The sequence below is a fragment of the Petaurus breviceps genome, unplaced genomic scaffold, assembly GCF_028583685.1.
Source record: "Petaurus breviceps papuanus isolate PSGF00001 unplaced genomic scaffold, PetGlider_PUasm1.0 188, whole genome shotgun sequence".
Taxonomy (NCBI): Eukaryota; Metazoa; Chordata; class Mammalia; order Diprotodontia; family Petauridae; genus Petaurus; species Petaurus breviceps.
The window spans coordinates 7341103-7354377 of record NW_027185804.1 but is presented as its reverse complement, the minus strand read 5'-3'; the positions used below and the strand labels follow the sequence as shown (position 1 = coordinate 7354377).

At 35.6% G+C, this 13275-nt stretch overlaps 1 protein-coding gene across 4 annotated transcripts in view; it reads right to left on the bottom strand.

The window, feature by feature from the left end:
* USP47 (ubiquitin specific peptidase 47) overlaps positions 1 to 13275 on the bottom strand; it is a 109605-nt gene that overhangs the window by 39422 nt on the left and 56908 nt on the right. For all 4 annotated transcript variants that reach the window (XM_069091228.1, XM_069091226.1, XM_069091227.1 and 1 more), the window contains 2 exons: positions 13191 to 13270; positions 7185 to 7334 (listed from right to left, as the gene is read on the bottom strand). In XM_069091228.1, coding sequence (XP_068947329.1) covers positions 7185 to 7334; positions 13191 to 13270 — 230 coding nt within the window. The remainder of the gene's footprint in view (positions 1 to 7184; positions 7335 to 13190; positions 13271 to 13275) is intronic.

The window sequence follows — 13275 nt, the reverse complement described above, 5'->3', positions numbered from 1 at the left end:
AGACATCACAATTACTAAAGATTTTTGAAAGTAGGATGGCCAGAAACTTAGAAACCTGAGAGGCACAAAGAAAAAGTATTAGGAAATAGTAAGAAAGGAGAACTTTTCTACCTAGAGATAAGTGGTCATATACTGAGCTAGTTATCATATTTCATTCAGCATCAGACATGTCCACAAGGTCTCATCTGCTTTCCTATTTTTAAAAAATGTCCCTGTTATTTTGCACATCACATTTAGTAATTTCTCTGGAATCAATTTTTGTATAACTCATTACACAATGTGGTATTTTGCTAACTTACCAACTGCAGTCCTCATTCCTTCGATTTTAAAAAGGTTATATCTCTCTCTCTGAAACACTAACTCAGTATTTCATCTTATACACAATAAATCCAGAAGAAAGGAAGGTGTTTGGCTATATTTTATACATATCTGCATGTATGTATGTATATGTGTATACAGACGGACAGATACACATACACACACACACTCCCATCCTCATTCTTCTTGGATAAATACTTCTTAATGATGTATATTACCTATGCAATGAAATATCCATGATAGACTTTCAGTACTAAATCCAGCCCTTTTTTTGTCCATAACCACATATACTAGTAAAAACTGAAACAATATCAGTTTTGTCCTATTCTCAACGCATGTTAGATATTTTAAAACTTCCATTATTTAAAACTTATTACTAGACTGCTTCTCAGTCAACAGAAATAACAGGTTTTCTTTTCTTAATTTTTCATCCTGAAGAAAAAAGCAGACCACTTTTGAGTTAATTCTCAACACTAATAATTTTTCCAGTTTTCTAAATGAGCCCATTTAATGCAAAAAGTGAGCTTGGCTTAATAATTTCTACCTGGCAGAGCTAGTAAGAACTTAATAAATACTTTAATCTCAAAGTCCATCTGAAGTCATCTGTTCCCCAGTACTCTTAAACCAGAAATACCAATGGACAAAATGCATATTAGTAAGATAACAATTTAATGAAAATTGGGTCACTAATACAAACATGTTATCTTCAAAGTAATTTCTCTTGATATGAAAAAAGTTGTTCCTCAAAAGCAGAATAAAAGGGGGTGTGGTCTGGCAGAATAGACTCACCAATTGCAAAATGGCTGGCACACAGCTTATAAGATTACTATCTAAATGTTGTTGTTTGATGGATCCCACTTTGGGAAGAGATCAAGGATATGAGAAGGTATTCAAAAGGCCTCCAAATTCATCCCTTCTCCCTCCATTTCTTTCTCAGAACACAGGGAAGCACTAAGAACAAATAACAAAACACATGTTTGCAGGTTTTTTTGTTTTGTCTTTTTTTTTTTTTTACCGCCCCTGCTTTTTCCCCACAATCAAGAGCTCTAATAGTCACAAGAGACTTTTTTCAAATTATTTCCCCTAAAGCATTTTTCAAGTTTGAAAAGAATGCCGAATTCTATATAAAAGACTATCGAAAGAAGCAAAATTAATTACCACTTAAAGAGGATACTTCCCAGATAATTTACAAATAAGAAGGAGCTTTGGGGAAAAAAAAAGGAGCTGTTGACCTTTGACAGCTATTTATCAACTGCACAAGGTGCTACATTACTGCTTTGAAACAGAGTAATAAAAATCTGAATATGCAAAACACTTCTGTTTCTTCTAAAAACCTTTTGCATGTGAAGACTGTTCAACAGCAAACCTGATACACTAAAAGTTGACTACAGAGGTACTTAACTTGTATGAAATACAAGTTATTTGCCCACTAGATTCTTCAAATCTTGCCTAAGTATTTTCTTAGCTATGATAAACAATAAATATCATTGAGAAAGTAAAAGTTATAATGACTAGTAATGGTAATGGTAGTTCATACTATTTTAGGCTATCATAAAATCTCCTAGAGGCACTCATTCAACTTCTATAAATTATCTAGTTTTCTATACTACATATTCTCCAACAAATATTACTAGATTAATTTTAAACCAGAAACCTCTGGAAACAAGTAAAACCATTTAGAAGCTAGTCACATTACAAAGTATAGTAAAAGTTAATATTCATTCATTCATCCAACCAACAAATAAATGATGTAAATGATGGACAAAAGTGGTAATGTAAATTTATGTAGACTTAGTGTGATGTGCAAGTCAACAAAGGACCATACCAGAATATATTTTATGCATTAAAATAAAAGTGATGTCCCTATGGACTGTCAAATACTGAATGAAATATTATGAACAATGTTTCACTATTATCATTAAGGATTTCACTGCTTACCAAAGGCCTAGAGTAATGATTGCTTTCTTCTGATTTCTTCAACTTTCTGTATTTATAGTTGTGCTTATAAAATTCACAGAAATCAAGCTTCTGACAAAGTTTTACATTGATAGATATCACTATTTTTGATCACTTTCCTCTCTTTGGGCAGAAAAGGTAGCATTGTACTTTAAAGCTTTTTTCCCCTCATAATGTTTGTATAATGAGCCAAGAATACCAGTACCTTTTTGGAACTGGGTATTCTCAAAGCCCAGTCAGAGGTTAGGGGAGAAATGTAAAGTTAGAATCTCCATATTTTCCCATCCACAGAAAAGAGAACATTGGCTATCCCTATTGTACAGGAAAAAAGGACACAAACACAGGTAGTAAGTGATTTGTCCAAGGCATGAGATCCTCTCTGAATATTACTGTCCTAGATATATATTGTTATTCAGTGTGTAGGTAAATGTTTTATTACATTTCTTATTCAACATACTTGAATTATCATTTTATTTTGACAAAAAAAATAATAGCAACAAATCTAGATAGATAATGGATAATTTTTCCAATAAAAAAAGAAGCAAGATTCATAACAAACTATAGTTTTAGATAAAGTAATTTTTTAAAAAGTCATATTGTTATAACAGGTTATCTTTGAATGTTATCTAATTAATTAACCAATCAGCAAATTTATTAAGTACCAATTATGTATTAAGCACTGTACTATCTACTATGGACAGAAAGAAAAAATAAAACAGTTCCTGCCATCAAGGAGCTTATATTTTATAAAAGATAACATGTACACACATAGTTATATAAAAATAAATACAATCTTATTTTTGGGGAGAGGCACCAGTAGCATGCAGAATATGGTATTTCAGTTGAGTTTTTGAGGGAATGAGGAATTAAGAAAAAAAAGAGGTAAAGAAGGACAGTATTCAAAGGCACAGATTTTATCTTCCAGGGAGAGTTTCCACATGGCTTTGTGCTGAGACATCTACTCTCTTCTTTGACCTTCAATGACTCGCAGTAAAAATGCATGCTTTTACAAGGAGACTAGTTAAGCCTGGTGATATATTTATAGAACAAAGTTTTCCTTTAAGCAAAGTTCTTTGTCAGGGAGGAATACTTTGAAACCATAGCCTCATCGATACTACTGTCTAACCAAATGAATCAATCATTTAATCATCACATGTAAACGTACCACTATATTCAGAGAATGGACCAATTCTCCATTGAAAAAAAAATGTAGAAAATATAAAGGAACACAAGTTAATTTAGGGATGAAAAAATCTTACTTTACTGTATAATTTGTTTTTTTACAATTATATAGAGCAATCTGGTTATTGAATAGTAAAATGTAAGCTCCTTAAGAACAAGGACTTTTATTTTTACATCTGAATCCCCACTGTCTACCACAGTGCCTAAAAAGACTTTATTACTTTAAAGATTCATAATTCAAGTGATGTGGATAGTCACTCCACTGACAAAGATCACAAATGTTTTATAACTCAGCAGATATTCTTCAAGAGTAACTGCTTTTCTCTCACTTTACTATGCTGATTCTTGGGCAAACAGACAGCCATCATTGGGATCATACTTAAAAGTCTTTCCAGCTTGGTCAAATGTGTCAGTTTGTGATAAATTGGCCTGGCTTTTAAGAACACAGGATTACCTCTAGGCAGTGATGAAACAAAAGATTTTAGTGGACAGCCTTGCACATAATAAACACTTAATGGTTGTTGAATTTAGTCTGTTGAATCCACAAAGATTGAATTTAACTTGATTTAGATATATATGCTTCAAAGTTTATTTAATCTACATTTAAGAAATTGCATTCTTAAATGTGTATAATGCTGGAAAAGTACACAATGGCAAGCAGTGATATAACCCTAACTTTAGACACTATGTAATGATAACTCATGCTGATTCAAAACACTAAATTCTAGTTTCAAACTTCATAAAATAATGGGAAATCACTTACCTCTAACTAGAGTTCTTTGAAGGTAGTATCCTCCTTAGAACCCCTATCTTGGGTAGTTTCGCCTGCTGCAATTTCCCTCAGGAGATACTAGCAAAGTCTAATAAGTTTTAGGTTCCCTTCCGCAAGCCCTATTAGCGCATGTGTGTAAACCTGCTTACATACTGCTTCATAGCTGTGATTTCCAATTACCAATGAACTATCACTGTCACTATCACCACCACCACCACCACCACCACCATACCACCACCATACTGCCACCACCACCATTATCATCTGTGGATCAATGGAGGATACTACCTTCAGAGAATTCCACTTAGAAACAGGCTATTTTTCCCTTCTCCAAAAGCAAGTATCCTCCATATCGCTCCACTGTTAAAAGTCTACAGAGCTAAAAGAATATCTACTAAGAAGGCAAACAAGAAGGATAACTAACTGGTAAAACCACAAGACTTAGCCAAGCTATCTTACTTATCAACATAAAGTTCAACTATGCATATGTCCAAAGTCAAAATAATAAGATGGTTTTACCAAATTCCAATAAATCTAAGATAAAAGAGAACATGAAAAATGGTTTCATAAAAACTAAGAATGATATTATTTTAGTGGGAAAGTGGAGAAAATGGTTTAGATTGCTTGTTGTGGACTATTTGGAATTACCTTCTACCAAAAAGCAAACAGCTCCGAAGGTCTTTAAAAAAAAATACATAGCTATAGTCAATAGATTTTTAGTACTTGAGCTAGCTGAAATGGCTAAATGTCAAAGTTTAATTAATCAAAGAGTTTCAAATAGTTTGTAAAATGCCCAAATATTCTCTTCTACTTATAAATCAGTGCTAAATAGGCACAGGTCTCCCCTCAACAACTTACTCTAAAATAGTGGTTCCTAACTTCCTACTAACACATCCTGGCATCCACTGATGGGTAATCTGCAGACTAAAATTAACTGTAGAAATTTTGCCTTTTACCCTACTTAAACAGTGACCTGGACTATTTTGAGGGAAGGACTAGAGAACAGCACTGGATTGGCAGGCCTGGTAATCTGTCAATTTCATAGGTGAAAGTCAATCTGTGCAAGATACCAATCTTACACTCAACCATAACCACCCACTGGGCAAAGAAGCCTCAAAATTAACACCCTTACAGGTGATCTGAAGGTTCAGGTGCAAACACACTCTGGCTAAAGGCTATAAAATAAAATCTGTATTGGGCCTGAATTCTATGTGAGGGTACCATGCAAAGGATCCTTATCCCCCATACACACTAGGAATATTTATTTCACAGGCTACCAGCAAGAATTGAGATCAGCTACCTTTGATTACAACGATCTCTTTATTGTTTGTATCCCACACTCTGGTAAATTAATCACATACATTTTTTTCCTGTTATTTTTCATCTGTAGCTTGTATCCCATTGAAGAAGTTTATAATCCCATTGAGGATACAAGATATACAAGGTATTATTTGACTTTTGTGTGGCCCTCAGCACCATAGAACTAGATACTTAGGTGTTCAATAAATACTAGAAACATATGTTTAAATGTAGTCAATGAATAACATAAACCCTTAAGATATTATTAGTCCTATTCCAGAAATCACTGCTTCCTTTTTTGTACATTATATTTTACTTGGAAATACAAATTTGTGCTTTCAAACCACATTTTTTTTTTAAGCAATTGGGGTTAAGTAACTTGCTCAAAGTTACACGGCCAGTTATTTCTGGGTGTGGTGCTAAGTATCAGAGCCCGGATTTGATCCCCAGGTCATCCAGACACTGGAACCGGTGCTCTTACTCACTGTGCTACCTGGCCGCCCCTAAACCACACTTTTTTAAAATAAAAATGTATTTCACATCCTTTCCTAATCAATTTAAGTGAAAGGGTACTACTTATAATAACAATAAATTTAAAGTAAAATTGAACTAAGGATTAGCCATATATTTAGCTTTCCTTTCTAAATAAGTATAATTTTACTAGAACTATCTTAAGAAAAATCTGCTAAATTTTTAAAAAATACATTCTTTAATAAACATACACATTTCAAAATAATCCCTAAATTAAAGCTATTCTTGTAGCCTGGAACAACAGGAAATATTTACAGAGCTAGGTACCACTGGTAAGCAGGCTACTATCAAATACAGCCAATGCTTTTGACACAAACTACAATAAGCCAAGGCAAATTTTCTGAGTGGACTTCCAAATAGGTAATACCTGTGCAAATGTGGAACAGGAAAAAGTAAATCCTCAAATTTTGCAGTAGTTCTCACTTTCTTAACAACAATTCTCCTTGCCTTCCCAAATTTAATGCTATTCTTTCTCTGGATCTTTACTTTGGAGGAGGTAGTAAAAACCAGTGAGTTAAGAAAAATTAAGTAGCTACTAGGGATAGATGGGGAAAAGAATTAGCTCTAGAATCTCAAATTATAAAAGTAATATCTGATTATCAAGTTGATGAGAAAGAAAATCAAGTGTATGATCACATTTTCCATTTTTGTAGATGCATAATCTGTGGTTTTCATTTAAGTTTCAAAAAGAGAGAATTTATTTTCTAAAAATTTAGCCAGTCTCTAAAAGCAAAAAATGTGTAATTTAAAATTTTCTAAGTCCTACTCCCAACCTCCCCCTGCTAACAAATTACATTTCAGGACAGAAAGGACTCATCAAAAAAGCACTTACAAACTGGATTATTAAAATCAAAAAGGACAATGAAACCAATCTTATCTTCTATTGAAAAGAATAAAACCCTTAGCCATGAGGCAGTACATTGGCATTTCTTTTCCTTTATATACATGCACTATTAGGACTCACTGAAGGGTCAAAAATCTTTTAGATCTTGCTAGCTTAACCGCAGAATGATAACAACCCAAGAGGGAGTATCTAGGATGATACTTACCTTAAAACAAATTATACCACTGTGCTATTATGTATTCTGTGTATGGATACACAAGCAGTCAGCTGAAAGGTACACACCACACTAGCAAATGCCTGGCTGGAACCATAAGGTCGGATGACCAATGGAATGTCAAGATATGTGTCGATTCTCCAGCCCTCATAACCACATTCCAGACACCTCACGTAGTCCTTCAGCTTCCCTTGATATAGTTCATTTATAAGATCAGCCTAAAAGAAGAATATTTTTATCTTTAAAAGTGTTCACTGAAAATTATTATAACAATATGCATACCAGAGGAACATTCACTATCTCTATAAAGTGCTTCCAAGAAAAACACAATTTTGTTATTAAAAAGTAACATCCTGGAAAGCTTCAAAACTTTATCATTTATCCAAAATCCCATGAGAAATAGCTAAAACGTATTTGTATTTATTATCAGTATGAAAAAGCAATACTATTTTAAAGAGTCAATATGAAATAAATTTAGAAAGTTCATTTTTAAAACAGGCTACCAAAAATTATTTTAATTATTTAAAATGAAATCTGCAACCACATTACCCAAATAGCACATTCTAAAAATTACTTGACATCACAACTAAAAGGCATTCCATGAGTATGCCAATGGAGATCAGTCATAATTATACATTAAAAAAATGAAATATTCTTTTCATTTTTAATTACTCAATACTATCCATCTCTACCCCTCCATACTTATTTTATAAAAACCATACCATTTACTACAGGGTACAAGCAAAGATTAAAACATTCCATAATTAAAACAATATACATGTAAGGTAATTACAAAGAACATAATTATATAATTTTCTAAATAGCTAAAAAAGCTGTTAAAGCACCATTAAAGTTTCCTTAAAGTATTCTCATTTAAAAGAAAGTCATTTCCCCCAAGTGTAATTTGTCCACAGGTGAGCTTTGTGCCTTTTGACCACTCTACACTGAATTTCAGAACAACCCTTTGGGGAAAGGATCTGAAGAATCATTTGTGGAATTTCTAGTTCCCACAACTTGGTTTCTTGCCCCTCTCCCAATTAGAGTGAATTTTTCCCTTAATTTCTCAAGCAAAACTTTTTAGCACGTACACTAGTAAGTAAATAGAAGGAGAGTAATTCAAGCAGCGTAAGAGAACTAACAACAGGGAGGTCAAGAAAAGGTTTTGTGTATTTATGCATCAAATGGTACCTGAACTAACCTTATAGTATTTTATTTGGAATAAATGGTTAGGTAAAGAAAACAGTTTTCCAACTTTATTGTACTATGTAACTGTGAATTGTTAACTCATTTACTTTAAGTGAAAGGTACAAATGTGTCCAAATACTCTAAATAGATTAAATGCTTTATTAGAGATGGTAAGTAAATGTTCTCTCACTGACCACCTAGTGGGCATCTAAAGTCTCCTGGTCCTCCTGAATCTGACCCTATCCTATGGGAATATATTCAGTTAGCATCTACTGCTTGACAAGATGGATCTACACTCTGAAATGCCTAATAGGCAGGCTGTGATATCTCAAGAGAGACTATAGCTAGATCTATATATCTGCTTATTGTCTTCATAGAGATGATAATAAATACATAGGAACAAATGATATCACCGAGATACTGTAGAGTAAAAGGAGGGGGCTCAGAACAGTCTTGGGGGACATCCAAAATTAGTGAAAGAGATGTAGATGAACAATACTACAAACTTCCCTATTTCTCTTGAGGGTAAAGCCATCCTTCCAGTCACAAAGATCTCCAAGCTCAGAGGTATTCTTGACTCCTCAGTCTCCCTCAACCCCACATATCCAAGCAGTCGCCAAATCTACCACAATGTGTCTTACAGCTATCGCCTTCTTTTCACTCTCTTCATAAGCACAGTCCAGGTTTCTAGCACCTCTCTGCTACAACATTATTGTAGTCTCCTGATTATTCCCCTGACTCAAATTTTTTCCTTTTCAAAACCATCCTCTACATACAGATGGCAAAATGATATCCCTATGGCACAGGTCTGACCATTTATACCTCCCCTTCTCCAAAAGGTCCAGGGGTTCCCTGTGGCCTCTAGGATAAAATACAAAACCCTTTCCTGACATTTAAATGTCTTCCCAATGAGTTCCAGATTTATTATGTACTGTGTCCTTTCACTCATTCAAAGGTCCATTCATGAACCACCTCTCTCACAAAGCCCTTCTTATTCCTCCTTATCCCACTCCTTCAAGAGCTAATAATTTATTTATGTATTTACTTAGTCTATACATTTGCTTTGTATAGCTTTGTATCCATTTATATGTTTATATGTTGTTTTCCCCAACACAATGTATTTCCGGAGTATAGAGATTGTTGCATTTTCACCTTTGTATCACCTGCGCTTGGCAGTCTGTCATGCTGATGTAGATGAATAAATGTTCCACTGTTTTTAGGATAGGTTCTGTCTCCCAATCTAGGTTGCCCAAGCCCTTGAGCTCTCCGCGGCCCTAATCTAGTATGATGCTCTGCACATATGAGTTTAATCTATGTTGGTTATTTACTGATGATAATCATGATGATGACACGTTCTCAATAGGGGTAGGACTATGGAAATTTTAGAAGGAGATGGGATGATTAAGTAGTTAGGACCTGAATGATACATACAATCTGGATTATTTGATGGCTTCCATAGCATCTAGCACAGTGCTGGAGAAAGAAGGTATTATACACTCTAAGAGACATATGAACCAGGCCTTACTTTCAAGTTCTTACTGTTTCTTCACTATTCCTTCTACTAACACAGATGGCAACCCTTTGATAATTTTGTTGATGGTCTTTGAGAAAGTGCAACAGATGAAAAACTCATCACTAGCTCTAACTCAAAGCTGTGTGCCTACAAATTTAGGTAGGGTGGCCCTCAGACAATAGACATACATACGGTCTATCGTCAGGTCTACAATCAAAGACCTTCCGGCTTAGTAAGACCGGTTGGTAGGCTGAAGCCAGGACAAACCTACACCATGATGAGCAGGACTTCAGTAGAGTCACGATTATTTTACAAAACTAAGTTGCCAAATGACTATTCTGAGAGTTAGCATGGCGCACTGAAGAGTTCTGGAGCTTCTGAGTTAGGAGAGATCTAGAATTGATTCCAACCTAACACTAGCTGTGTGACAACAACCAAGTCTTTTAATCTCTCTGTAAAGTGGGGACAACAATACCTGTAGTGGCTGTTTCACATGACTTATATGAGGATAAAATGAGAGTGTCAGAGCACTTTGCAACTTTTAATCTTTGTCTGGTACTTATGCTGGGAAAATGTATGATCACCGATCAAAAATAACGCAGACTCTCATCTTCATCATGGCAAATATGTAAAGGGTCCTATCACTGGCTAAGAAAAACCAAGCATCAATATCGTTAATGTCCTTTTCCAAATAAATATTCCTAGAATTTTTGCTCTCCATCCTCCTCCCCCACCCCATGAGGAACCCAGCAAAATCACTCTACTATGGTGACTGATCGTTGAAATGGTCGAGTAGGCAACAAGTACTTAATGATTACCTAATGTTTCTGTGTACTAGCACACTGTAAGCTCCCTGGCACAGGTACTATACCTGCCTAGAAGGAGGAGCACTGGCCTTAGTATTGAGAGGTCCTGCTTTTAATTCCCTGACCTGAGACTTACAAGCTATATGACCAGATAGGCAAATCAGCCTCTCTGAAGTTCAGTTTCTGTGGCTGTAAAATTCCTATTTCATGAGACTGATGTGAAGAAAAAGTCTTTCTGAACCTGAAAGCATCATATAGAAATAATTTGCTTTTGCTGACACCTAAGATCCACTATAATTGGGCTTGACTCTGCTTACTAGTAAGTTTTACTTATAACAACTGGGATTAAATTTGTTCTCTTTACTTCTGGAAGGCAAAATGAGGCCCAGTGAAGAAAAGCTTCAGAGAGGAAGGCAGATTTTGGCTCAATGTTAGGCAAAACTTCCTAAATAATTACAATTTTCAAAAAAAGTAGAATGGGTTGCTTTGGGAACAGGTAGATTCCCTTCTTGGGAAGTAAGAGGAATGCCAAACTGGAGGTCTGCAAGTGAAGACTGGATGATCACTTGTCAGGGATGCTGCAGAGAAAAATCCTGTTTAGTTTGTTGCATTAGATTATATCATAAATTCCCTTCTAACTATGAGATCTGATGAAATTCTCTATGTCAGACAAGTCCACTGTCTACCTCCTGCCCCTTAAGCATACCATATTAAATGCCGAACTGAAAACTCTGTTCTTGCTATCTCATTTCCAGTAACTCCCCCTGACTTAGTTCTGCCCCCACTCCCTGCCCCAAGACTGCTATGCCTTTTCTCCTCTTCTCATTAAGACCAAACTGGGTCTCTACCTCTTCTCTGAGGCCTTCTCTGAACACTGACGGATATTCCTCCTCTTCTCTGAAACTTCTACAATTACTTTGCTAAATCCATTTGGCACTTAACTGTACACTGTCTTTCATTATTAAAGTAAATGTTGTGTGTGTGTGTGTGTGTGTGTGTATCTTATCTACCTTAAAATCCTATAGGGCAGAGCCCATAGATTAGATTTTTGTTTTGTTTTGTTTTGTTTCTGGTATCCCTGCTAAGTGCCAGGCACAAGTTCTAATCATTTATTTGCTACATTGATTGGGAAGCTGTTTTTCTTATGTGCAAGGCTCTGTGGGAGACAAAGATCAATCACATCTCAAATTTCTATGGTGTTTTAAGCTTTAGAAAGTCTTTTCCTCACAACAATCCTATGAGGTAGGAAGTGAAATATTATTGTCCCCATTTTAGAGATAAAAAACCTGGGGCATGGGGCGGCTAGGTGGCGCAGTGAATAGAGCACCAGTCCTAGAGTCAGGAGGACCTGAGTTCAAATCCGGCCTCAGACACTTGACACAATACTAGTAGTGTGACTCTGGACAAGTCACTTAACCCCAATTGCTTAGGGGCGGCCAGGTGGCGCAGTGAGTAAGAGCGCCAGCTCCGGCGTCAGGAGACCCAGGATTGGTTCTGGCCTTAGATACTCGGCACCCACACAAAATAACTGGCTGTGTAACCCTGAGCAAGTTACTTAACCCTGACTGCTTAAAAAAAAAAAAAACCCAACAACAAAAAGCCAAAAACCTATGGCTTAGAGATGGCATGATTTCCCCTGAATCCCACAGTTAAAGCTGATCCTCAAAACCAGGACCAGTCCTCTTTCCACTAACACATGCTGTCTCCTACAAAATATGCAAAATACTCTAGACTTTTCCTACTTTCTATGTGCAGTATGTAAAACAAAGGGGTTTGGACTAGATGCCAACTAAGATTCCCTTCCAGCTCTAAAATCCTAAAGTTCTAGATTCTTACATGGCTGTCTTCCATGCCGGGAATGCATTCCCTTCTTACCTCTGCATCATAGAGGTCCTTGTTGTCTTTGAAATACAACCCAAGTACCATCTTCTTTCTGTCAGTCATTCATTCATTCAGTCAGCTAATAAATATGTACTAAGTATTGTGCTACACACTGAGGGAGATGAAGAAAGGTAAAAGACAAGTCCTCACTCACACTCAAATAGAGGAGACAAACAGGCTATAAAGAACAGAGAATCAATAGAGGAAAAAGGCCTTAGCATTAAGGGGATTGGCAAAGGGAGAGTAGCCTTCTACCAACCCTCCCTAATTGCCCTGTATTTAACTACTTTGAGTCTAGTTAGATTAATTCACTTTATATCTATGCTGTATGTCCTAATATCTGTACTCGCTGTCTGACCCATTAGAATGTTAGCTCCTTGGGTAGAAGTCATGTTTCATTCCTTTTACTCGAATCCCAAGCATCGAGCACAGTACCTGGCATATACTAGGCACTTGAGAAATAAATGCTTATTGACTAATAAGTGTATTTTGAATATTATAGATCACAGGATGAGAAATTAATGAAGTACTATAAAACAGAATATTCAAAATGGACAAACTTATTAATTCAATGAATAAATGAAACTCCTACTGATGTTTTTATATAACAGCAAGAAGACAAAAATCCCTTTCTAGTTAGTATTTGGCCCCAAAAGAATTTCCAGCATTCCAAGTCTAAGATATGTTACCTGCTCTGTTTGCTTCCACTTCTGTTCCAATGCATCAAACATGACTCTACAAAGTTCTTGTACATCATGTTGTTGCCAAGCTGTC